The sequence below is a fragment of the Anolis sagrei genome, chromosome 3 (assembly GCF_037176765.1).
Source record: "Anolis sagrei isolate rAnoSag1 chromosome 3, rAnoSag1.mat, whole genome shotgun sequence".
NCBI classification, from domain to species: Eukaryota; Metazoa; Chordata; class Lepidosauria; order Squamata; family Dactyloidae; genus Anolis; species Anolis sagrei.
In genome coordinates this window covers 176,390,184-176,417,414 of record NC_090023.1, presented here as the reverse complement: position 1 = coordinate 176,417,414, position 27,231 = coordinate 176,390,184, and the positions used below count along the sequence as shown (strand labels likewise).

Genomic DNA, 27,231 nt, shown 5'->3' with positions numbered 1-27,231 from the left:
CCCTACGACATTCCACTAGCCACTTCCTTCCAGGATTAAGAGGATCCATTAGTGAGTATTCTTTGGGTTCGGTTGCTTCACCAATTACAGATCCCCTTAATAGTAACATTCCTTAGCCCAAATTTTCAAGAAGGTCATGGGGGACTTTGTCGAAAGCCTTTGTAAAATCAAGATATGCTACACCCACAGCATTTCCTGTATCTACCATGCTTGTAACTCTTTCAAAAAAAGAGATAAGATTAGTCTGATATGACTTGTTTTGAGAAACCCATTCTGACATTTAGCAATCACAGCATTCTTTTCTAAGTGATTGCAGACAGCTTCCTTAATGATCTGCTCCAGAATCTTTCCTGGTATTGATGTCAGGCTGACTGGAAGGTAATTGTTTGGCTCCTCTTTTTTCCCCCCTTCTTGAAGATAGGGACAACATTTGCCCTCCTCCAGTCTGCTGGGACTTCTGTTCTTCAAGAATTTTCTGAAGTGACTTCTGCTAGTTCCTTCTTTACCTATTTTGGGGTGCATTTATCTGCTCCATATTGTTCAGGTTGAACACCAATCTCTTTTTGGGAGAAGACTGAGGCAAAGAAGGTGTTGAGCAGCTCTGCCTTTCTTTCCCCTCTCCTGTGTCACCATCTTCTCCATGCAGAGGCCCTACTGTCTCCTTTTTCTTCCTTGTGGCACAAGCAGCACCTAAAGTCCCATAGAACATCTAAAGGGTGCTAATATGGAAAGATTCTTCATCAATTCCATCCTGTTTTATAGGAGGGATGGATTAGAGGGAAGAAAATGCATTGATAGGTTCAACAGATGCTTCCATTGGTTCATATACAGAGGTATCTATCTGGCAGCTTTATCACCCTCCTACTTCCTTCTTTTTCTGGCTAGTAAGAAAGCCGAACAATTTCTTCCCAAATCTAGTATTGTTGCACCTCAGAGTAGATTCACCTTGCTGAAGACACCAAACCACACACAGCCAGAAGTCTTTATAGTTTATTAAAAATAAAAGGTAAAAAGTTCGTAACAGCAAAGCTTAATGTTCCAACAGATCAATATCTTAAAGCACTTGAAGCTTAATCCAAAAAGGCATCAAAAAGGCATCAACCCAAGAGAACATGACAAGGCCCTGAAATCCAGACAAACATAGGCAAACTTCTTAGTAGAACGCAAAGTTGCTTTGACAAAGATTTGGTCTCACACACATGCCTTAATATCCTTTGCAAAACGTGAAGGCATTTCTTTGGCCCCTGACCTCCCTCTTGATAGCTATCCTTTCACTTCTTCGGACTCGGAATTCCAAACAATCAGCTCTATCTAAGGTTCCCATTTCATCAAGGTCAGTCTGTTCATTAGTGTCAGCCTGTTTTCCTGTTTGCTCATTATCAGGCTGAGAATTATCTTCCTTCTCTGAATCCATCTGTATGTGGCTAATTTCAGTATCAACACTCTCATGTCTTGCTGTGGGAAACTGCACGTCTATAACAGGGACATCTTGAACCAAACTGTGAACCGGAGTCCCATCATCCTCATCAGAGATAGTCTGTGATTCCATCTGAGTCACAACAAATATATACAGTGAAGTGTGATCCTGTTAAACGCACACAGGATAGGATGACAGAAGCTATTTTTTTAAATAAGACATTAACTTTGGGATATCAGGGACCATTTGCTGCCTTTGCACTCCTAAGGACATCTGCATTTGAGAGAGTTCTCCTTTCCTTTTGAGTATACTCTTGCCCTCTTCATCTGCTAGTTTGTCGTACTTGGTGGCTCGTATTACTTACAGCTTGAGGCTAGGAGGAGATGAGGTAGTAAAAATAGAAGACACGAATAAAATGGCTGTGGCTGTCCCTTAAACTTTGTGGTGTGGTTGTGATTAATGTATAGCTAGATACCTTTTCGGAAAAATCAATTGTTCTACCAAAGATCTAGTATGTAGGAAAGATATTTGAGTGACTTCATTTTCTTTTATTTTTAGCCCACATCAAGATGGATTTGATAAAAACCTTTCACTGAGTCCTTTTGGGATATTTTCTGTCCCTGTGGGAATTTTGAGATGTAGGAAAAGGCCTGTTTTTAGTACAGGGAATGTTTGTACTCTAGAGAATGAAGTGTATTTCACAACATCTAACATCCACAGTTCAGCAAAAAACTGTTATCAGAAAGGTGAACATCTGTTTTGAATAGATGGCAGGCCCTCTTTTCTTCAAACAATGTTACCGCCATCATTTCTGTATCCTAAAATTGATTCCACTGTCATTTATAAGTGAAAACAAAAGGAACCTTGTTATGAAACACACCTCTCACCTAAGTCCAGGAAGACAATAACTGTTTGTAGACTCTTCCATATTAGTCTTCATGCAGTAATGTTCCTTGGATTTCTCAAGTTCTTATTGACTCTGGTTCTTTTGAAAGTGTTTGTAGCAATTTCTAGAATCTTCACTACAATGTGTGTGTGTTCATTTTTAAAAGCCATGGTTTACTGAGCTGATCCCATAATTTCCAAGACAAATATTTTTATTTAATGTTTTTAGAGTAATAATACAATAGTGCATTTCACTGATGTACTATCAGTGTTTTCGAAACAAACAAACAAAAAACCAAGAAACACTTTTTGTTACTATATGTCTTGGAATGAAAAGGAAACTCACTTGGAGTGGTAATAATATGTTGCTATGGTGCTGAGATTTGTTGTAAAATAGTTGTTGTTGTTCATTCGTTCAGTCGTCTCCGACTCTTCGTGACCTCATGGACCAGCCCACGCCAGAGCTCCCTGTCGGCCGTCACCACCCCCAGCTCCTTCAAGGTCACTCCAGTCACTTCAAGGATGCCATCCATCCATCTTGCCCTTGGTCGGCCCCTCTTCCTTTTTCCTTCCACTTTCCCCAGCATAATTGTCTTCTCTAGGCTTTCCTGTCTCCTCATGATGTAGCCAAAGTACTTCAACTTTGTCTCTAGTATCCTTCCCTCCAATGAGCAGTCAGGCTTTATTTCCTGGAGGATGGACTGGTTGGATCTTCTCGCAGTCCAAGGCACTCTCAGAACTTTCCTCCAACACCACAGCTCAAAAGCATCTATCTTTCTTCGCTCAGCCTTCCCTAAGGTCCAGCTCTCACATCCGCAGGTTACTACAGGGAATACCATGGCTTTGACTAGGCGGATCTTTGTTGCCAGTCTGATGTCTCTACTCTTTACTATTTTATTGAGATTGGACATTGCTCTCCTCCCAAGAAGTAAGCGTCTTCTGATTTCCTGGCCACAGTCTGCATCTGCAGTAATCTTTGCACCTAGAAATACAAAGTCTGTCACGGCCTCCACAATTTTCCCCTCTATTTTCCAGTTGTCAATCATTCTTGTTGCCATCATGTAAAATAGTACAGAATAATAAAATGTCATTTGATTTTTCAAAAAAGAAAAAGAAAAAAGGAGACAATTTTAGCAGCCAATACCAAAACTTCCTGAGCCATTTGCCCCCTCTGGAGGAGTCCTATATTTATTTGCAAAAAATCTTAGAATTAATTGTATCATCAGTTACATTTTTACCCCAGTAACAAAACATTCAGATATGGATTTCTCCACCAACAAAGGACCGTTTTTTGTTTTGTTTTGTTTTGGGTTTTTTTTGGGGGGGGGGGGGTTGTAACAATATCTCTACAGACAGTGAGGACCTCCTACTTGATACTGTGCTGGTTCTTTCCCATACATGATGTACCATCTGCTGGTTTTGTTATCTACTGGAGTAATGAGGGGGAGGTATATGGTTTATCCTATTGCACGGAGCCGACTTACATTGGCAAAGTGTATTCTAGTTCTAAGCTGGTGGAGAAAACTATCTCATTTCATTCCATGGGGAAATAAGGTTCCTTCAGCTAGTCCAGCTTTAGGCTGGGTCATAGAACTAAAACAACCATGATTGCCTTAGTAGATTATCTATGCTGGGAACTAGACAGGGGGGGGTGTGTCTTTGTTGGTTCTGCTGGACCTCTCAGAGGCCTTTGATACCGTAGATCATGGTATCCTTCTGGGACGCCTCACGGAAATGGGTCTTGGAGGTACTGTTCCACAGTGGCTCCCATTCTTCCTGGAGGGCTGTTCCCAGAAGGTGATGTTCAGGGACACCTGCTTGGACCCACAGCCATTGTTCTGTGGGGTCCCGCAGGGCTCAATACTATCCCCCATGTTGTTCAACATCAACACTGGGAGAGATGATCTGGAGTTTTAGAGTTCGATGCCATCTGTACGTGGATAATGTCTAACTCTATCACTTTCCCACCTGCTGCTAAGGAGACTGTTCAGGTTCTGAATCAGTGCTTGGCAGCTGTGGGATTAACATAACTCAAAAATCACTGGATGAATTGCCATCAAATTTGGCCACATGACACCTACTAACCCAAGGAGTGACCATCACTCAAAAAATTATTTTGTCATTTGGGAGTTGTAGTTATTGGGATTTATAGTTAACTTACAATCAAAGAGCATTCTGAACTCCACCAATGATAGAATTGGACCGAACTTGGCACACAGGACTCCCATGGCCAATAGAAAACACTAGAAGGGTTTGGTGGGCACTGACCTTAAGTTTGGGAGTTGAAGTTCACCTACATCCAGAGAGCACTGTGGACTCCAACAATTATGGATCTGGAACAAACCTGGCACGAATATTCCATATGCCCAAATATGAACACAGATAGAGTTTGGGGAAAATAGACCCTGACATTTGGGAGTTGTAGTTGCTGGGATTTATAGGTCATGTACAATCAAAGAATATTCTGAACCCCAACGATAGAATTGGGGCAGACTTCCCACACAGAACCCACCAAGACCCACAGAAAATACTTAAGGCCATCCTGTCCAACACCCTTCACCAGGGCAAGAAAACGTAATCAAAGCCCTCCTGGCAAAGAGCCATCCAGCCATAGATATAGATAGATATATATGATTCACACACACAGATATAGTATCATAGATCTGAAAGGCACCCCTAAAGAAGGACAATTATATGTTGCATGTTCCAAGTAGGCAAATCAGACAATCTCCATATCAACACTGACAAAGAAACAACAAGAAATATTGTCGAAGGCTTTCATGGCCAGAATCACTGGGTTGTTGTGGGTTTTTCGGGCTATTTGGCCATGTTCTAGAGGCATTCTCTCCTGACGTTTCGCCTGCATCTATGGTAAGCATCCTCAGAGGTAGAGAGGTCTGCTGGAACTAGGAAAATGGGTTTATATATCTGTGGAAAGACCAGGGTGGGGCAAAGAACTCTTGTCTGCTGGAACTAGGTGTGAATGTTTCAACTGACCACCTTGATTAGCATTGCCTGGAGCAATCTTTTGTTGAGAAGTGATTAGATGTCCCTGATTGTTTTCCTTCTGCTGTTTTGCTGTTTTAATTTTAGAGTTTTTTAATACTGGTAGCCAGATTTTGTTCATCTTCATGGTTTCCTCATTTCTGTTGAGATTGTCCACATGCTTGTGAATTTCAATGGCTTCTCTGTGTAGTCTGACATGGTGGTTGTTAGAGTGGTCCAGCATTTCTGTGTTCTCAAATAAAATGCTGTGTCCAGGTTGGTTCAACAGGTGCTCTGCTATGGCTGACTTCTTTGGTTGAAGTAGTTTGCAGTGCCTTTTATGTTCCTTGATTTGTGTTTGGGCAATGCTGTGTTTGTAGACTTGTCCACAGCTACATGGGATATGGTAGACTCCTGCAGAAGTGAGAGGATCCCTCTTGTCCTTTGCTGAACGTAGCATTTGTTGGATTTTCTTGGTGGGTCTGTAGATAGTTTGTATGTTGTGTTTCCTCATCAGCTTCCATATGCGGCCAGTGGTTCCCTTGATGTATGGCAGGAACACCTTTCCTCTTGGTGGATTTGGGTGAACAAGAAATATTGTTTACCCACAAGCATCAAGACATTACATATATTAGAAACCAACACTTTCTCGTTACTTTATTTTCCAGATCAGCAGACTGGGCCACAACAATGTGTGATAGGGGACTGCTAGTGATTCTATAAAAGATGGCCATCTTCAGATCTCTACCAGCAGTTCATCAAGGGTTAGACTTGTCCCTAGTGTGTGCCACATTCAATGCTGCCCAAAAAAAACAAGTGCCTGCTGGCATTTGGCCTCGTAGGCATGCTGTCAACTTCCCTCTCATCTTTGCAGACACAGCTACACAATGCAGCTAGTTTTGCCTTCTGTTGTTTTGTTTTGCTTAAAGAAGTTATATCGTAAGCATTTTATATGTGTGCCCGAATCGGTTTTTCAAAGAGGAACAGCCATTATTGGAAAAGATTGCTTGCTTTTGTTTTCTCAAATATATATTTGCAATATCCTATCTGTGCATTTTGCTTCCTGTGCTAGTTTGCCTGGAGGCAGATAATCCCTTTAGAAGTTAAAAGTGCAATGTGTGCCCCCTCCCCAGCAAATAAATGCTTCAATATGCCTTACTTTAAAAACATCTTTAGGCTCACAAACAACCTGACAGTGACAATTTCCTGTTGTGTTGGCAATGCAGGGAACATCCTGTTTGCTGAGAAAGCAGAACTGCAGGATTATGAGGACCTCTGAGAGCTACTTATTTAAAATATATGGAAAATAAAAACAGTTGTCTTAAAATCTCATTTCTGGCCACTGAATACAAAGCAATGCCCTGATGAAACTGCTGTGGTCTACAGAAAATTATTCTAAATATTACATTCCATCCAAGTGGGTTTTGCATTGAAAAGCAACCTGGTATACATATACGCACCTGCACAAATCCACATACAAACACAGATATGTTGTTTATCTAGGAGATATGTTTATCTTGAAAGTGGGTTGTGTGAGCTTTTGCATTCCAGATTGATTTTCTATTTATGCAATTGTGTAAAAAATATCTATCTTCATAATTTTTATTCTTTTGTCTACTATTTCTTCCTATTATAAGCAATTGTGTTTTTAAAGCCTTAATAATAATAATAATAATAATAATAATAATAATAATAATAATAATAGGAGCCCCCGGTGGCGCAGTGGGTTAAAGCCCTGCGCTGGCAGGACTGAAGATCGACAGGTCACAGGTTCGAATCCAGGGAGAGGTGGATGAGCTCCCTCTATCAGCTCCAACTCCTCATGCGGGGACATGAGAAAAGCCTCCCACAAGGATGATAAAACATCAAAAATCATCCGGGCGTCCCCTGGGCAACGTCCTTGCAGACGGCCAATTCTCTCACAACAGGGTACTCCTGACACAATAATAATAATAATAATAATAATAATAATAATAATAATAATAATAACAGATCCCAAATGTAGACTGCAAGGAAGCAGATGAAATAATAGATCACATCCTCAGCTGCTGCAATAAGGTCGCGCAGACATACGAGGAGAGGCATAACACCGTTGCTCAGATGATTCGTTGGAACTTGTGCCACAAATACCATCTTTCTGCGACAAAAAACTGGTGGGATCACAAGCCGGAAAAAGTTACAGAGAATGAACACGCCAAATTCCTCTGGGACTTCCAGATTCAGATAGACAGAGTTTTGGAGCATAATACTCCTGACCTCACAATCATGTTAAAAAACAAAGTATGGATCGTTGATGTTGCAATCCCAGGTGACAGCAGGATTGCAGAGAAACAACTGGAAAAGCCGACACAATATGAGGATTTAAAGATCGAACTGCAAAGACTCTGCAACAAGCCAGTAAAGGTGGTCCCACTGGTCATTGGTACACTGAGTGCAGTGCCTAAAAACCTTGGCCTGCACTTAAACACAATCACTGTTGACAAAACTGCCATCTGCCAGCTGCAGAAAGCCACCTTACTGGGATTTGCACGCATTATTCGCCGATACATCACATGTGTGATCCACTACAACAGCCAGCAGAGTGTCTGCTGTGGACTCATCTTGTTGTGTTTCAAATAATAATAATAGTAATAGTAATAATAATAATAACAACAACAACAACAACAATAATGATAACGATAACAGTAACAATTGAAGAGAAACAACTGGAAAAGCTGACACGATATGAGGATTTAAAGATCGAACTGCAAGGACTCTGCAACAAGCCAGTCAAGGTGGTCCCAGTGGTGATCGGCACACTGGGTGCAGTGCCTAAAGTCCTTGGCCTGCACTTAAACACAATCAACGCTGACAGACTTACCATCTGCCAGCTGCAGAAGGCCACCTTACTGGAATCTGTACGCATTATTCGGCGATACATCACACAGTCCTAGACACTTGGGAAGTTTCCGACGTGTGATGCAATACAACAGCCAGCAGACTGTCTGCTGTGGACTCATCTTGTTGTGTTTCAAATAATAATAATAATAATAATAATAATAATAATAACTTTATTTTTATACCCGACCACCATCTCCCCAAGAGGACTCGGGGCAGCTTACAAAGGGACAAGCCCAAGTATTACAAATAAAACAAACACATTAAAATAAAATCAACAACAGCAATCAAATAAAAACATATCACAATCTCAAAGCAACATCAGATAGTACCCCTGTTGGTACTATCCCTGTTGCTACTGACTAGCGGAAGGGTCAGGGGAGGAGGCGGGCTGGAGCCTGTGGACAAAAATGGGGCGGGGAAGGGGGAGGAAGGGGAGCAAGGGTGTTGGCAGGGACCAACAAATCAAACAACTGATGAAGCAGGAAATAAGACCTTGATATTAGATCGCGGCATGGAGGGGGGGAGGTGTTCCACTAGCCGAGGGGCCCCCATAGAGGTCGTGGTGGGGAGGAGGAGATGCGGAAAAAGGAGACCTTGAATTTGGCCTAATTCGGACCGTTTATCTACATTAACAATTCCCAACCGGTCTCCTAAGGTAAATTGGTGTAACCAGGTGAGCGGGCCCTCGGGATTGAAGGTGGTGCTGCTGAACGCCAGATCTGTCAACGGAAAAACGACCTGGATCCAGGACCTAATCCTGGAGGAGCGGGCAGATCTGGCGTGCATTACGGAGACCTGGTTGGATGAAGCTGGAGGCGTAAATCTGACCCAGCTTTGTCCTCCAGGCTTCTCCGTACAGCACCAACCGAGATCCGGAGGACGGGGAGGCGGGGTCGCAGTGGTCTATAGAGATTCCATCCGTCTGACCAGGAGCCCCATCCCGCAGACCACAAATTTTGAATGCGTCCACCTGAGGGTGGGTGACCGGGACAGAATAGGGATTCTGTTAGTGTACCGTCCACCTCGCTGCACTACAGTCTCCCTACCTGAGCTAGCGGGGGTGGTCTCGAGCCTGGCGTTGGAGTCTCAACGGCTTCTTGTGCTGGGGGACTTCAACATCCATGCCGAGGCGACCCTCACAGGAGCGGCTCAGGACTTCATGTCCGCCATGGCAACCATGGGGCTGTCCCAACGAATAACTGGCCCCACCCACTGTGCTGGACATACATTGGACTTGGTTTTCTGCCAGGGATGGGAGCAGGGTGGCGGGGTGGAGGAGTTGTTCATCTCTCCGTTGCCATGGACCGACCACTTCCTGATCAGATTTAGGCTCACTGCGCCCCCTAACCTCCGCAAAGGTGGAGGACCCATTAAGATGGTCCGCCCAAGGAGGCTTATGGATCCGAATGGATTCCTGATGGCTCTTGGGGACTTTCCCGCTACCTCGGCAGGTGATCATGTCGAGGCCTTGGTCGCTCTCTGGAATGGGGAGATGACCAGGGCAATTGACATGATCGCTCCGGAACGTCCCCTCTCAAGTAACCGAGCTAAACCAGCTCCTTGGTTCACTGAGGAGCTGGCAGCGATGAAGCGAAGGAAGAGGGAACTAGAGAGCGTGTGGCGCTCGGACCCAAGCGAGCCAAACCGAGCACGGTTTGTGTCCTTTCTAAGGGCATATGCCGCGGCAATAAAAGCCGCAAAGAAAACTTTCTTTGCGGCCACTATTGCATCTGCAAAAAACCGTCCGGCGGAGTTGTTTCGGATTGTCAGAGGTCTTTTGACTCCCGCCACCTCAGGCGGGAGCCCTGACAATTCGGCCACGCGCTGTGAAGCATTTGCTCGGTTCTTTGCAGACAAAGTCGCTTTGATCCGTTCTGGGCTGGACACCATATTAAATGCAGTCTCTGTGGATGTGACACGAGCACCTGCTTGTCCTGTTTTGATGGATTCTTTTCAGCTTGTGAAGCCCGAGGATGTGGACAAGATACTTGGAGGAATGAGGCCCACCACGTCCATCCTAGACCCCTGCCCATCCTGGCTTCTGAAGGAGGCCAGAGGGGGATTGGCTGAGTGGGTAACGGTGGTAGTTAATGCCTCCCTTCGGGAAGGCAAGATTCCAGCGAGCCTAAAACAGGCTATTATAAAGCCGCTGTTGAAAAAACCATCACTGGACCCCACTAAATTTGACAACTTTCGGCCTGTTTCCAATCTTCCCTTCTTGGGCAAAGTCATGGAAAGCGTGGTGGCCTCACAACTCCAGGTATTCTTGAGAGACACGGATTATCTGGATCCGGCACAGTCTGGTTTCAGACCGGGACATGGTACCAAGACGGTCTTGGTCGCCTTAGTGGATGATCTGCGCCGGGAGCTAGACAGGGGGAGTGTGTCCCTGTTGGTGCTCCTGGACCTCTCAGCGGCCTTCGATACCGTCGACCACGGTATCCTTCTGGGGCGCCTTGCGGAAATGGGTCTTGGGGGCACTGCTTTGCGGTGGCTCCAGTCATTTCTGGAGGGTCGTACCCAGAAGGTGTTATTGGGGGACTCCTGTTCAACCCCACAGCCTTTGACCTGTGGGGTTCCACAGGGCTCTATATTGTCCCCCATGCTGTTTAATATCTACATGAAGCCGCTGGGTGAGATCATCCGGAGTTTCGGGGTGCGGTGTCATCTGTACGCAGATGATGTCCAGCTCTGTCACTCCTTTCCACCTGCTACTAAGGAGGCTGTCGAAGTCCTGAACCGGTGCCTGGCCGCTGTAATGGTCTGGATGAGGGCGAACAAACTGAAATTAAATCCAGACAAGACAGAGGTACTCCTGGTCAGTCGCAAGGCCGAGCAGGGTATAGGGTTACAGCCTGTGCTGGATGGGGTCGCACTCCCCTTGAAGGCGCAGGTTCGCAGCTTGGGTGTGATCCTGGATTCATCGTTGAGCCTGGATCCCCAGGTTTCAGCGGTGACCAGGGGAGCATTTGCACAGCTTCGGCTTGTGCGCCAGCTGCGCCCGTACCTTGGGAAGTCTGACTTGGCCACGGTGGTACACGCTCTGGTCACATCCCGCCTTGACTACTGCAACGCTCTCTACGTGGGGCTGCCCTTAAAGACGGCCCGGAAGCTTCAGCTCGTCCAGCGCGCGGCAGCCATGTTGTTAACAGGAGCAGGACGCAGGGAGCACACAACGCCCTTGTTGTTCCAGCTCCACTGGCTGCCGATTTGCTACCGGGCCCAATTTAAGGTGCTGGTGTTATCCTACAAAGCCCTAAACGGTTCCGGCCCAAAATACCTTACGGACCGCATCTCGGCCTACGAGCCCACGAGGACCTTGAGATCATCTGGGGAGGCCCTTCTCTCGATCCCGCCTGCCTCACAGGCACGTCTGGCGGGGACGAGAGAGAGGGCCTTCTCGGTGGTGGCCCCCCGGCTGTGGAACTCCCTCCCTGCTGACATCAGACAGGCGCCCTCCCTCATGGCCTTTCGTAAGGGCCTGAAGACGTGGCTCTTCGAGCAGGCTTTCAACTGAGTGCTATGTTACTGGAAATGACAACCGGAATGAATCTACGACTACGAGATTGATTATGATTCCATAATATGACGCAGCGGATTTTTAGTGTAATTTAAATGTTGTGTATTAGTGATGTTAGTTTGTTGTCCTGATTGCTTTGTAAAGTGTCTTTTTTGTATTGTACACCGCCACGAGTCGCCCTAGGGCTGAGAGCGGCGGTTAATAAATGCAAGAAATAAATAAATAATAAAATAAATAAATAAAAACAGTACCATGGCAGAGACAAAATCGAGGCAGGGTTCGGACCCAAAGTAAGTGCACCTATTCCTAAATAGAGCCTAGGGAAAGTGCAACAATTCAAAAGAGCTGGGCTAGAAGGGTCATACCCTTAGCTGTAAAGTGTTGAGGTTACTGGAAAGAGGGCCAAACTAAAGTGCAGAAGCTTAGATAAGGTCGGGCCAATTCTCTAGTGAACTGCCTAGTCAAAATCACAGTGGAACATCCAATAGAATTAAGTATTGCTAGATTTAAAAGAACCAAGTACAAGTAAAAAAGTGTTGCTTAAATGTGGTGGTAAGATTTTATTTATTCTAAAATAGTTATCTACTCCCTTCTCAGAGTTTTGGTTCTTCTTTAGATACAAGTCACTCTTTTACCAATTATTGTATTAATTACTCTGATGGTTTTATATTGTTTTTAATGTTTAATTTGTTTTTGATGTTATGAGTACTGACTTGTTGTGAACTACCGTGAGTCGCCGATAGGCTGAGAAAAGCGATATACAAGTATAACAAAAATCATCAAGCGTGTGCGTTGACCTTTCTGACTTTGGCAGGGGGGAAGACTTTTCAATCCCACCGCTGCCACCAGTATAACGAAAGATCAAAGATACCTGGGGCAGGGGGGAACAAGGAATCCCACCTCTGACACCCGTGTAAAATAATTAGCAGCTGACCATAGTTTAAATATATCAATGACCGATGTTTTTGGTAGATATGACTGCCACCACCTCAGTTTTATTGGTGTGAGGAACCAAAGGTGTGAATGTGTTGTAGGTAAGGTGTGTTTGCCCTTGGTTCTTCTATTGCTTCTTCACTGGCTGACTGGACTTTAAAAGGACTTGACAGACTGAAGCTGACTCCAATTAAAAGTGAACTATGAAAGGTTTATTGAACTTTAAACAAATATCGACTCATAGAATGAGCGGTACAGAAACGTAATTTAGTTGTAGAGACTTAGTTATTTAAACAAGTAGTGCTACTGACAATAAAGTTTTAAAACTGTGAGTTTCCTTAAACACACTGCTCTATTCTTAGAAACAGTATCACTTAGAGAACAGACTCCGGTCTGTCTCACACACCGGGCAATAAGCTCTCTGATACTTTCCCTAAGTATAAGAAGACAAGTCTTTCTTTTACTGGCCCTCTCAACACAGTAAAACCCTAGCTCTTGTCTCAATCTTATTCCCTATCCTTAAGGCTCACTTTAAAGCTTTCTTTCCCTGTCAGAACTCTATTTAGCTTCCTCTACTAAAAATCCCTTCCTTCTGTGTCTGATGTCAAGACACTTCTCTCTGTCAAAAGCTGACAGCCTCTTTCCCTCTCTCAACCGACTCCTCCCCTAATTGCTCTACCAAATCAGGAGTCGGCTTGACTCCTCCTCCTGCTTCTGCCTGTCTTTCAAGATGACAGCTACTGACACTCAGGCTTCGGCCTGGATGCCTTAAAGGTAGATTTCACTACAACAAGTATAGTAAATAAACAAATAGTAAATAAATCACATCATATTTTGCAACATATCTTGTTCATTGAGCTGAAATGCATCTTCCATATCTCGGGTGCCACTCCCTGTGTCCTCTGTATGTCTGTAGTAGGATTGATGGTACAGCAGGGAGCCCAGGTGTGGTGATTCATACCTTTAGTAGGCGCAGCCTAGAAGTCAGTGAGCCGGCCTCCATGTTGGTAAGGCAGCTCAGTGTAGCAGACATCTTAGGAGAGACAGCTAAGAAGAGGGGAGGAGCCCAGTTATCTCCTGATTGGTTAAGACCAAGGGGAGGAGTTGGAGGCAGAGAGTGTAAAAAGGCTGTCAGTTCTGACAGAAGAGGAGAAACAGTTTTGACACAGAGGGAGAAGGGCTTCTAATAGAGAAGAAGAAGAATTTCTGACAGGGAGAAGAGGGTAGATTTTCTTAATGAGCTAAGAGTTTGCCTGTTAGAGAATAGTTTAAGGCAGGTGCTTCTACAGAGTTTGGCTAGGAGAGTCAAAGTGAAGACCTGTGTTCTTGTGTTAAGTTAGGACACAAGTGGTTATATTCTCTTAGGGACAGAGCAGTCTAGGGGAAACTTAGATACTCTGGGAGACAGCCAAGAGAGTCTTGTCAAGGAGACTCACTGCTACAAGGTATAGAGTAGAGTGAGGGAAATAGCTCATGTTAAAGAAAGGACACTCAGTTTAAAGAAACCATTTCGTAAGAAGATTGTGCTTCAGTAACAAAATACGCTTGTGTACCTCCTAGAAGTCAGTTGTATGTTTCAAAGACCTTAATAAACTTGTTCTCTAGTTCACTGTTTGAACTGCCTCAGCCTTGATTCATTATATAAGTTCCAGTAATTCTCAACATCTTTAATATTCAGTCACTTGAAGAGAGCCAAATATAACGAGCTGGTGTATAAGAAGTCACTTGAAGGGAGACAAAAGAAGGAGCTGGTGTATAAGAAGATTTACCTCAAGTTTAACATCTAGACAATTTCTCAAACCAAAGTTTGAGTGGTGGCAGCAACCCTACCATTACACACTCACGTTTCCACAACACACAATGAAGTGCTTTGTGACAGGATTGTGTTAGTGTTCAGCCAGAACCTAATGAAGTAAAATCCTGTACCCTGATCTTTCAAAGTGGTGTTCAGCTGGGAGAGGTTTAACAGCTGAAGGAACATGTGTGAGTGTGTGTGTGTCTGAGGGGATCTTTTAATGAAATAGTAGTTCAGGATCCTCTTCAGCCTTTACAGGGGTGACCAGCAGGAGGGATTAGGTGTTTTACCCCCTGACTGTGTTGAAAGTCCCTCAGCATGCCCCGATATTTACGTTATATTGGTGGCAGCGGCGTGGTATTTTTTTTTTATACCAGGCAGCTGAAATTTCCCTTAAAACATCCCTATCTCTGTGTAATCTCAGTCTCTTCCTCAGCTTCCCTTCAACAACCCTTCTGGCGTCAGGTGCCTCACTTTGGAAAATTGTGATTTACATTAGAGGGTCACAGAACATCAGACAAATGGCCAACGCCAAGGAAGAAGTGGTTGAGAATAATCTGTGCCAGGGATTCTTCAATACGTTTCTGGAAAGAATGAGATACAGCATTATGCCTGCCAACTTGATATTTGAATGTCAGTGGTTATGCACACAAGAATCAATGGGTCATCAGCTATGGATGAGCAGAGCTTAATGAAGCTGTAGATTTTTCAAAGCCATTGGGAGTCCTTAATGGCAGGAAGAGTTGAGCACGTCCATCTTGAGATGAGGTCTGTAGGGACAGACATAAAATGCCGAACAAGTCAGGAGGAGCGTGGTTTTTAAGGCCTCCGTATTGGGGAAACTAAACTACTCAGCACTGTTGACCTTTGGCACAACAGCATTAAACTGAGTTTAAAATTAGTATATTTGCTGAAAGGTTTTCCAAAAACATAACTTGCATTTTAAGGCCAAGCAATTTCCTGCTTCTTAATGGAAGGAAGAAAAGCAATTGAATGTGAAGTTTCTCCTAAGCAATACTCCTGAGCTCTTTGTATAATGAATTCTGATGTCATACTTTCATCTGTCTCTTGTGTAGTTTTAATGACTAGAGCTGCTTTCTCCTGAACTGTGTGTGTGTGTTTGTACGCACATGTAAGTGCCCTTGAAAGGCTTTACTGAAGGAACTGGGACAAGAGACTTAACATGTCTGATTTCCCTGCTGTTATTTTGGACAAAACTGCCAAACATGGATAATATAAGAGTACAGTTCATAGATAAACTGAAGTCATTTTAATTTTTCATGGAAATCACAAAGTACGGTACCTATCACCAAAGAAAACCCTGCTGCCCCAAGTTAAAGATTTGTTATATATAGACTAGCCATCTCCTGCCACGCTTTGCTGTGGCCCAGTCTGTATGTATGTGTTTTGTGTGTATATATGTGTGTTTACTAGCCGTCCCCTGCCACGCATTGCTGTGGCCCACATGGGGATTCTGTGTGGGAGGTTTGGCCCAATTCAATCATTGGTGGGGTTCAGAATGCTCTGTGATTGTAGGTGAACTATAAATCCCAGCAACTACAACTCCCAAATGTCAAGATGCTATTTTCCCCAAACTCCACCAGTGTTCACATTTGGGCATATTGAGTATTCGTGTAGAGTTTGGTCCAGATCCATCATTGTTTGATTCCACAGTGATCTCTGGATGTAGGTGAACTACAACTCCAAAACCAAAGGACACTGCCCACCAAACCCTTCCAGTATTTTCTGTTGGTCATGGGAGAACTGTGTGCCAAGTTTGGTTCAATTCTATCGTTGGTGGGGTTCAGAATGCTCTTTGATTGTAGGTGAACTATAAATCCCAGCAACTACAACTCCCAAATGACAAAATCAATTTTTTTGAGCGAAGGACATACATTGGGTTGTTAGGTGTCTTGTGTCCAATTTGGTGCCAATTCGTCCAATGGTTTTTGAGTTCTGTTAATACCACAAACAAACATTACATTTTTATTTATATAGATATGTGTGTATATATTTGTGTATCTGTGTATATATGTGTGTTTGTGCACACACACACATATATATGGGTGTATATGTGTGTGTGTATGTCGATGTGTTTATATGTGTGTATATATCTGTGTTTATATGTGTATGCTTGTCAATATGCATATTTGTGTGCATGTATGTGTGCTTACATATATTTCTGTTTGCATATGTAGATGTATATATTTATTTATTTACTATACTTGTATATCGCTCCTCTCAGCCTGGAGGCAACTTGTGTGTGTTTGTATATGTATGTGTGTGTATATTTGTGTGTGCTTGGATATATATGTGTGTGTGTGTGTATGTATGTGTGCATGTATATATGTATATGAGTGTATGTGTATATGTGTGTGTGTGTGTGTGTATGTGTGTGTATGGTGTATTTTTGGGGTTTTAAGTCCGTTCTGCTGGTGGGGGGGGTGTTGTGTTTTAGGGTTGATGAACACTTGTTGGACTGTTAGGTGTATTGTATCAAAATTTGGTGTCAATTCATCCAGTGGTTTCTGAGTTATGTTAATCTCACAAACGAACATTACATTTTTATTTATATGGATTTGAAGTCACAGGGTTAAACTTAGCATTGTTTTTCTCGATGCCACAATCCATATCTTCTTTGATATCACCACATATCAACAATGAGAGGCTCTGACCTAGTTCCTAAAATCTATTGGGATCACAGCTTCTGAGTTTCTGTTGTGTGATGAAAGAGAGATTGTAGTCATATTCCAATCTGTGGGGACCCAGGGAAGGAGGCAAACACTAGTCTTCCAGCTGATTCCACTATTACTATTTTTCCTTTCTACTTTCTAGTGGCATGTCTAGACAAGAAGTGTAAAAAGGGAGACCCATAAATGGCCAACTGGGGGGCCTTATCATTATTATAATTAATGTTTTGTTTCTATTGCTGAGACCGATACTTGTACTACCGTATTCAGCCAGCCCCATTTTTCCCTTCTCCTTGGCCCAGACCGTTCCAACTAGTCCAGGCCCCTTATTGAAATCTTTGCTGCTGGCAGCTTACCTTGTATGAAAAAGAGAGCAGAACTAGTTTTAAATTGATTTTAATGTATATGTTGTGTTAACAGTTTATGCCTATATTTTCGTTTTATATTGTATGTTTTTGTATTATTTTGCATATGTGGAAACTGCTCTGAGTTCTCTAGGGGAGATAGGGCAGTATACAAATAAAGTTTTTATTATTATTACTAGCTGTTCCCTGCCATGCGTTTCTGTGGCCCAGTCTGTGTATATGTGTTTTGTGTGTGTATATATGAGTGTGTGTATGTTTGTGTATATGTGTATATATATGTGTGTTTGTGTATATATGTGGTTTTGTGCATGCATTGTAATGTAATTTTTGTTTTTTGGCTTATGCTGTGTTTTTCAGTGTTTTTATGAGTGATGGTCACTCGTTGGCCTGTTCGGTGTCTTGTGTACAAATTTGGTGTCCATTCGTCCAGTGGTTGAGTTATGTTAATCCAACAAACGAACATTGCACTTAGATTTATATAGATTACTAGCTGTGCCCGCCACGCGTTGCTGTAGCCAACCTTCCCTCTTTCTCTCCTTCTTTCCCTCCTTCCTTCCTTCACTCCCTCCTTCCTTCCTTCCTTCCTTCCTTCCTTCCTTCCTTCCTTCCTTCCTTCCTTCCTTCCTTCCTTCCTTCCTGTCTTTCCTTCTCTTCTTCCTTCCTTCTCTCTTTCCTTCCTTCCCCCTTTTTCTTTCTCTTCTGCTCTTTTCTCCCTTCTCTCTTTCCTTCTTTCCTTCCTTCTTTCCTTTTTTTCTTTCCTTCTCTCCTTCCTTCCTTCTCTAACTTTCCTTCCTTCCCTTTTTCTTTTCCTCCCCCTTTCTCTCCTTTCTTCCTTCTCTAACTTTCCTTCCTTCCCTTTTTCTTTCCCTCCCTCTTTCTCTCCTTTCTTCCTTCTCTACTTCTTTCCTTCCTTCCTTCTCTCTTTGCTTCCATGCTTCCTTATCCCTTCTTTCTTTCCCTCTTTCTTTTCTTTCTTTCTTTGTTTTTTTCTCCCCTTCCCTCCTTCTTTCTTTCCTTTTTTCTGTATTGTCATTTAGCTTTTCATCATTTAGTTTTGGGGGCTTTTTAAGTCTCTTCTGCTGTGTTTTTCAGTGTTTTTATGAGTGAAGGACATACATTGGGTTGTTAGGCATCTTGTGTCCAAATTTGGTGTCAATTCAACCAGTGGTTTTTGAGTTCTGTGAATCCCACAAACGAACATGACATTTTTATTTATATAGATGATGATGATGATGATGATGATGATTATTATTTATCCCGCCTTTCTCCCCATAGGGACTGAGGGCAGCTCACTATAACATGACAAAACCCAATAAAAATTTAGAACAAGGCAAATACATTTTTTTTTTAAAAAAATTGTAATTTCCAACATTTATACAAAATTTAAAATCCAGTTAAAATACAATAAAATACAATTAAAATTACATCCCCCAAAATCCCATCCACAACATCCACAGCAGCTTGCCCCTTATCCCCAAATGCCTGGCAGCAGAAATATGTCTTGATCTGCCTGCGAAAGGCAAGCAGGGATGGGGCCATCCTGGTTTCTCTTGGGAGGGAGTTCCAAAGTCCGAGAGCAGCCACCGAAAAGGCTCTCTCCCCACCAAACGTGCTTGAGGGGGTGGTGGGACAGAGAGAAGACCATCCCCAGATGATCGTAGATTTCTAACAGGTTTGTAGAGAGAGAGAGAAAAAAATCCCTAGCCCCGATATAATCTGCAAAATTACTAAATCTGGCCTTTACAAAATCAAAATATTTCAGAAATGGCGCCTGAAGTCTCACTGATATGAAAAAGAAAAATATAATCTACAATCAAATAGCATTCTGAACCCCACCGACGATAGAATTGGGCCAAACTTTCCACACATAACCCTTCGTGACCAACAAAAAATACTGTGTTTTCTGGTGTTCTTTGGCAACCCCTCTGACACCCCCTCGTGACCCCCTTAGGGGCCCAGACCCCCATCTTGAGAAACCCTGGTGTAAGCAATGGGAAACATTGACCTTAAAGATATTTTTTACTTCCAATTCCATCCTTTACTACTGTATTTTGAAAAGCCTGTATTTTGAAAAGGTTTTTTTAAGGAAGGTTGAAAAATTGTGAGCTATGTTTAAAAAGAGTCTGATCACTTACTACTCAACAAATCCAACCTCTAGAGAAGCACCACAAGCATATAGATGTTGACTATATTTGGCCTCCTCCTGACTTCTGTCTTCTTTCTTTCAGCTCTTTGAGAACTTCTGTTTTGGTGAAGTGCAGCTGAATTCAGTCTTCCTCTCTCAGCGATTCTCCACAGACAGCTCCGGTTACTATGCAACATCTGGGCAAATCACTTTCTCCTGCAGTGCAGATTCATCTGCCCCAACAGATTTTGCATGATGACATCAGGACTGCATGATGCACACAAGATGATAATGATCTAAATGATCCTATTACTATGACATTCATTAAAGCATTCCTCCCTCATTTGCTATAGAAGTGATTCTTACTCTCACTTGGGACTGGTGGCCTATGAGTATATGAGTATATTTTCTGCAATTCTTATATCTTAAAAAATTGCAGAAAACACAATTCTTAAAAGCAGATTTCCACATCACATACCAGTTATTACCATGTGTAAATTTGCCAAATGGTACCAAAGTTACTTACTTACTTACTTAGGCGATCCCTCATTGTCCGAGTAGGATTGTCTTCCAAAATTGGTGTACTGGTGGTGGGTCCGTAGGTGACTGTGGAACCCTATTCTTGATCTGCATGTTCTCCTGCAGTGAAGGCATTGGTTTCCAGGTGGAAGGCGGTCCCGGTCGGGGTTGGGTTGACGTGCATTCCTCTTGGCACTCATCCTGACCCGGGCTTTGAACTGTCAATTATTTATTTATTTATTTATTTGCTGCATTTGTTAACCGCCGCTCTCAGCCCTAGGGCGACTCGCGGCGGTGTACAACATGTAAAAAACACATTTCACAATAAACTACAACAACAAAAACAACCTATCACTAGTACACTATCATCTAATTACACTAAAATAATCCGCTTCGTCTCGTCATAGAATCATAACCAATCTCGTAGTCTACATTCCGTTCCAGTTGTCATTTCCAGTTACTATAGCATTTAGTTAAAGGCCTTCTCGAATAGCCACGTCTTCAGGCTCTTCCGGAAGGACATAAGGGAGGGCGCCTGTCTGATGTCAACAGGGAGGGTGTTCCACAGCCGGGGGGCCACCACTGAGAAGGCCCTCTCCCTCATCCCCGCCAGGCGTGCCTGTGAGGCAGGCAGGATCGAGAGAAGGGCCTCCCCAGACGATCTCAAGGTCCTCGTGGGCTCATAGGCCGAGATGCGGTCTGAAAGGTATTTTGGGCCGGAACCGTTTAGGGCTTTGTAGGATAACACCAGCACCTTAAATTGGGCCCGGTAGCAAATCGGCAGCCAGTGGAGCTGGAACAACAAGGGCGTTGTATGCTCCCTGCGTCCTGCTCCTGTTAGTAACATGGCTGCCGCGCGCTGGACTAGCTGAAGCTTCCGGGCCATCTTCAAGGGCAGCCCCACGTAGAGAGCGTTGCAGTAGTCGAGGCGGGATGTGACCAGAGCGTGTACCACCGTGGCCAAGTCAGACTTCCCAAGGTACGGGCGCAGCTGGCGCACGAGCCTAAGCTGTGCAAATGCTCCCCTGGTCACCGCTGAAACCTGGGGATCCAGGCTCAACGATGAATCCAGGATCACACCCAAGCTGCGAACCTGCGCCTTCAAGGGGAGTGCGACCCCATCCAGCACAGGCTGTAACCCTATACCCTGCTCGGCCTTGCGACTGACCAGGAGTACCTCTGTCTTGTCAGGATTTAGTTTCAGTTTGTTCGCCCTCATCCAGACCATTACAGCGGCCAGACACCGGTTCAGGACCTCAACAGCCTCCTTAGTAGCAAGTGGGAAGGAGTGACAGAGTTGGACATCATCTGCGTACAGATGACACCGCACCCCGAAACTCCGGATGATCTCACCCAGCGGCTTCATGTAGATGTTAAACAGCATGGGGGACAATATAGAGCCCTGTGGAACCCCACAGGTCAAAGGCTGTGGGGTTGAACAGGAGTCCCCCAATAACACCTTCTGGGTACGGCCCTCCAGAAATGACTGGAGCCACTGCAAAGCAGTGCCCCCAAGACCCATTTCCGCAAGGCGCCCCAGAAGAATACCGTGGTCGACGGTATCGAAGGCCGCTGAGAGGTCCAGGAGCACCAACAGGGACACACTCCCCCTGTCTAGCTCCCGGCGCAGATCATCCACTAAGGCGACCAAGACCGTCTCGGTGCCATGTCCCGGTCAATCTTTTGGTTGGCAAGATTTACTGTAGTGGTACTGTAGCTAGTGGTTAGCCTGCTGTGCTAAAGCCCAGCCCATAGGTCACATTAATCTCCCCTTAATTCCGTGAATGTTACTAGTATGTTTTATTGCTAGGAATTCTAGTAAAGACAGCATATACAAATCTACAAATGTTAAAAGACAGGAGCTGCGCCCTTATTGTCTGTACAATTATGCTGGCAGCTTAATATTTCAGAAAGGTTTCCTTATTTGCTCAAACAAGTCCTGTCTTCTTGGGTTAGACACGAGGATGTTCAGCCTCTGCTCTTGGTAGGCAATGTGAACTACTGTATTTTCTGTGGTAATCACCCAAATATGCTAATCACTTAAATGTGTGCATTTCACAGGGACCACGCGGAGGAAGTATGGGTTGCTTACTTGTAACCATGTTTCCTCCAGTGGTCACCTGTGAAATCCAATGCCTTGACCCCTTATTACAGTTCCTCATGTTGTGGTGACCCCTAAACATAAAATTATTTGTGTTGCTACTTCATAACTGCAATTTTCTACTGTTATGAATCGTCGTGTAAATATCTAATATGCAGGACCTATTTTCATTCCCTGGACCGAATATGGCACAAATATCCGATACACCCACATTTGAATACTGGTAGCATTGCGGAGGGGAGGAAGGGTTGATTTTGTCATTTGAGAGTTGTTGTTGTTCATTCGTTCAGTCATTTCCGACTCTTTGTGACATCATGGACCACCCACGCCAGAGCTCCCTGTCTGCCGTCACCTCCTCCAGCTCCTTCAGAGTCAAGGCAGTCACTTCAAGGATGCCATCCATCCATCTTGCCCTTGGTTGGCCCCTCTTCCTTTTACCTTCCATTTCCCCAAGCTTGTAGTTGTTTGGATTTATAGTTAACCTTCAATCAAAGAACATTCTGAACACCACCAATGATGGAATCGAACCAAATTTGGCAGACCTCCCTTGACTAACAGAAAATACTGGAAGAGTTTGGTGGGCATTGACCTTGGGTTTTGGAGTTGTAGTTCACCTACATCCAGAGAGCACTCAAACAGTTATGGATCTGAGCCAAACTTGGTACGAATACTCAATATGCCCAAATGTGAACACTGGTGGAGTTTGGGGAAAATAGACTTGACAATTGGGAGTTGTAGTTGCTGGGATTTATAGTTCACCTTCAATCAAAGAGCATTCTGAACCCCACCAACGATAGAATTGGGCCAAACTTCCCACACAGAACCTCCATCACCAGCAGAAAATACTGTGTTTTCTGGTGGTCTTTGGCAACTCCTCTGACACTCCCTTGTGACCTCCCCCCAGGGGTCCTGACCCCCAGGTTGAGAAACACTGATCTAGGAATTGCTCTGTTCCCATAGTAGCTTTCAGGACCTTTTAATACTGCTCAGCCTTCCCAAACACTGGCTCTTTTGGTTCTTCCTCTATCCCAAGCAAGGAGTAAAAGGATTTTGTTGTCATCCCACGGACTTCTCTCAAAGTAGACCGGAGAAGTCCAACTAAAAGCTGCTTGACATATTTTAACTACCGCAACCACGATGCTGCTTATGCGCTTAGCAATATACTTCATGCTGAATATTGAATCCCCTAAAAGGACATGAGTGCTATTTTTATTCTTTATCTACCACTCCCTCAAAGAAGCATTTTCAATAAATTTTCCTTCCTGACCAGTTTTGTCCTTTATCGCCTTGCATTGATTTTTCTCCAGCTGCTTGTTCATCATTGAAGATGACATTAATATGGGTGGATTTCATTACATGGAGCCAGATCCTGTGATTTGTTTTTCTTTCTGTTCTTTCTCTCTCTCTCTCTCTCTCTCTCTCTCTTTCTTTCTTTCTTTTTGAAGGCAGTTACCTACTTTCTGGATATGACTGCCAAAAAAACAAAGAGATTCATTTGTAACCTGACATCAGCACTGGATCTTTTTCAGGACCTACCAATTTTTCAGGACTGTACAGTATTTTTTTGAAGATTTTTTTTATTGAAAGGTTTTACAAATATTCAAAAGAAAAATAGTTTTTACATTGAAAGTGGAAGAACATATTTGTTATAGATAAGGAGGAAAAGGAGAAAAAAGAGCAAAGGAAAAATTGAATTGAAAAATTGAAAAAAATTGAAGAAAAAAAAGAAAAGAAACAATGTTGACTTCAATCTAGTCTTTGGTGGTCGTTGGTATTTCTTTTCCCTTACAATGAATGTTCTTTGCTTCCCCTCTGTATCTTCTTTAATCATAATTTACTCTTTTTAGACAATAATGTCTATTTTCCATTGTCTAAAGTAGTCTTTTACCGGGTCCTACTTTGTACATTTCTTTGGGATTTCTCGATTTGATGATAACCAATAGGTTAGTTCGTCCATATTCATTATCTCCAAAATTTTATTTTGCCATTCTTCTCTTTGAGGTGTTTCTTTCAGTCACCAATTCTTCGCTAATACAATTCTGGCTGCAATAGTTAGGTAGGTAAATAGTACTTCTTTGTTTTTCTCTCCTTCAAAGTCGAGCATTCCTACCAAAAAATATTCTGGCTCTTTTTAAATTTGTATTTTCAGGATCTTTTGTATGTCTTTTTGAATAATATTCCAAAAGTCTTTAGCTTTTGGACAAGTCCACCAAATGTGGAAAAATGTGCCTTTTTGCTGGTTACATTTTTTCTCATTTCTTTGATGCATTTTTGTAACATTTTAAAATTTTCTGAGGTGTTATATACCACCTATGTATCATTTTCAGTAAGTTCTCTTTAAGGTCATAAGAATAGGTATATTTGATTTTTTTTATTCCAGATTTTCTCCCCTTGATTTAGTTCTATTTGGTGTTCTATGTTTTGTGCCCATTTGATCATTGATTCTTTTTGTTGGGGTTCAGCCTGTGTGTGAACCTGAACCTGATTCTCTGATTGTATTTCCTGATGCTAATGTATTTCCTGATGCTAATGAGGATGTTAATTCTGAGGTCAATGTAGAAGAAACTCCTGCAGCCTTGGAAAGCGAAAGTCCAAATTCCCATGAGAATATTTCAGAGCCAAGCGGTGAACTTTCATTCCTTTTTGGCTCTTCAGAGAATCTGACACCTGGGCTCTCTAATGAGGATAGGAGAGGGCAGATTTGGCAGAGCAGGGGAGAATCTCAAGGTTTACGAAGGTCAGCTAGATTGAGAGAAATGCAAACAAGGCCTTCAAAGCCTTCAGGCGTGTCATGGAATAGATTTCTCGGCTTTAAGTGCCTCCCACATGGATGCATCTTCAGACTAGGCATCATTTCAGATTCATGTGCAGACTCCTGCAGTTCTCCTGCTTCCAGTGGCTTTGTTCCAAGGAGTTTTTCTAGTGCTTCAAGTACGGTTAGTGGATTGCTAACAGGTTCCAGGATTTAGCAGTGTTACTGTGGGTTTTTTGATCTTGTTCATGGACATTTCTTGTTGCTGATTTTTACTGTGGCTTTTTACCTTGCATATTTTCCTCTATTTTTGTACTCATCTTTCATCAATAAAAAGGATTGTTTTTCCTGAAGTCAAGTGTGGTGGATTGTTGTCTTAGGGACCAGTTTCCTGCTCTGGGTTGCAACACTTTTATCTGTTCTGTTTCTGTAGCCCATTCTAATATTTTTTGTAGATTTTTGTTATCAATTTATTATCTGATTTCATAATAAAGGACCGTACAGTATTGAAGTCTTTAGAAGGCCTAATGGCGCGCAGTCGTGTTATATGAGGTTGTGGCCTCAACCATCAGAGTGGAATTTATTTTAATGAAGTTGGAAAGGGTTTCTTCTAATTGGATGTGCTTTCCTCTCTCTCTCTTTTTTTTTTTTGAATATATATATATATTTCATAAGTTCAGTCGTCTATAATGTATGTCCTATAATTAATTCAGCATTGCTGGATTAAGTTGCTAAATAAAATTCACAGCAGAGATAAACAGATCTGAAATTAATTACTATCAAGCTGAGCAGTGTTCTCATGTGGACATTTTTGAGGGCAAGCTGTGTAATAAATGGATATTTACTTTTGTAGTAACTTGTTTTAGATATATTCTTTTTCACAGGGTATCCTGAATGGAGCGTTGAAGCTTGCAAATGCAGCATACCATTCATCAACACACAGAGTGATAGATATTTGAGGTATATCATTACATATTATGGCAAATAATGCTGTGCCAGTAAAAAAAAGACTCATACTCGAGGACCTAGAGATTCCTAGAGATATGTCCTCTCAGGTATCTATATAAATAAAAGTGTAATGTTCATTTGTGGAATTAACAGAACTCAGAAACCACTGGATGAATTGACACTCGATTTGAACAAGACACCAACTAAAGTAATCTATGTCCTTCATTCAAAAAAAATTAACCGAAAGAACTTAAACCCCCCACAAAGCTAAATGACTATACAGACCATGCATTAAAAGAACATCCTTCCAGGCCTTTCCCTCCTGCACGAGGGGAAAATACCCAATAGCTGAGAGAGAGGTAGCTTGAGAGAGGGAGGGAAAGGTGGCCGGTATATCCCTCTTGCTACCCCCTGCCTCTCTCTTCCCAAAGGATTCAGAGAGAGGAAGGGAAGGAGAGAGAGAGGGGGGGGGACATCCTCCTCCAGATCCCTTTCCTTTCCTTTCCCACTATGGGCAGCATGGAGGTGCCTCCGCTGCAAACTCACACAGGAGGGATTCTCTCTCTCTCTCTGCCCAGAAAGCTCACCGATACTGAGTTATGGGAAGGAATTCTGGGAAATGAAATCCAATATTCAAAGAAAGGACAAAAAGGCACGCTCTGTGAGTTAGAAAAGGCTGTCCAGGAAGGCACAATCAAAACACTCCCAAAAGATGGCCATCCATTTTTTCTTTATAGCAGCCCTGAGCTATAATATATCTACAATAATATCTATATATCTATCATAATAATATCTATAAGTCTCATATATATATATATATATATATATAAAATATGTCTATGTCTATGATATCTATATGTCTATAACAATCATATCTACATGTCTATAATAATATCTGTATGTCTGTAAAAATAATGTCTATATGATTATAATAATATCTATAGGTCTATAATAATATCCATATGCCTATAATTATAATATCTGTCTGTCAATAATATCTACAGTATATACTCGAGTATAAGCAACCCGAATATAAGCCAAGGCACCTAATTTTGCCACAAAAAACTGGGAAATCTTATTGACTCAAGTATAAGCCGAGGGTGAGAAATGCAGCCGCTACTGGTGAATTTGACAGATGGCCACCCAGTCTTTTTGTCATTCCTCCCCCCCCCCACCTCGTGGAGCACGAGCTTTTCTCACCGGTGGCAGAGGAGGGGGGAGCCCCTGCGGCAGGCTTTTCCGTAGGCTTGTGAGGGGGGAGGGGAAAGTGCGCACCGCTCCCCTTCCTCTCTTGCCGCGCGCTCTCCTTCTTCCTT

At 43.0% G+C, this 27,231-nt stretch overlaps 1 protein-coding gene across 3 annotated transcripts in view; it reads left to right on the top strand.

Moving 5' to 3' along the window:
- The window catches only part of ASCC1 (activating signal cointegrator 1 complex subunit 1), a 121,940-nt gene extending 102,002 nt beyond the window's left edge, over nt 1–19,938 (top strand). For all 3 annotated transcript variants that reach the window (XM_060768827.2, XM_060768826.2, XM_067465699.1), the window contains exon 10: nt 19,699–19,938. In XM_060768827.2, coding sequence (XP_060624810.2) covers nt 19,699–19,851 — 153 coding nt within the window. In that variant the 3' untranslated portion in view covers nt 19,852–19,938. The remainder of the gene's footprint in view (nt 1–19,698) is intronic.
- The last annotated feature ends 7,293 nt before the right edge of the window (nt 19,939–27,231 follow it).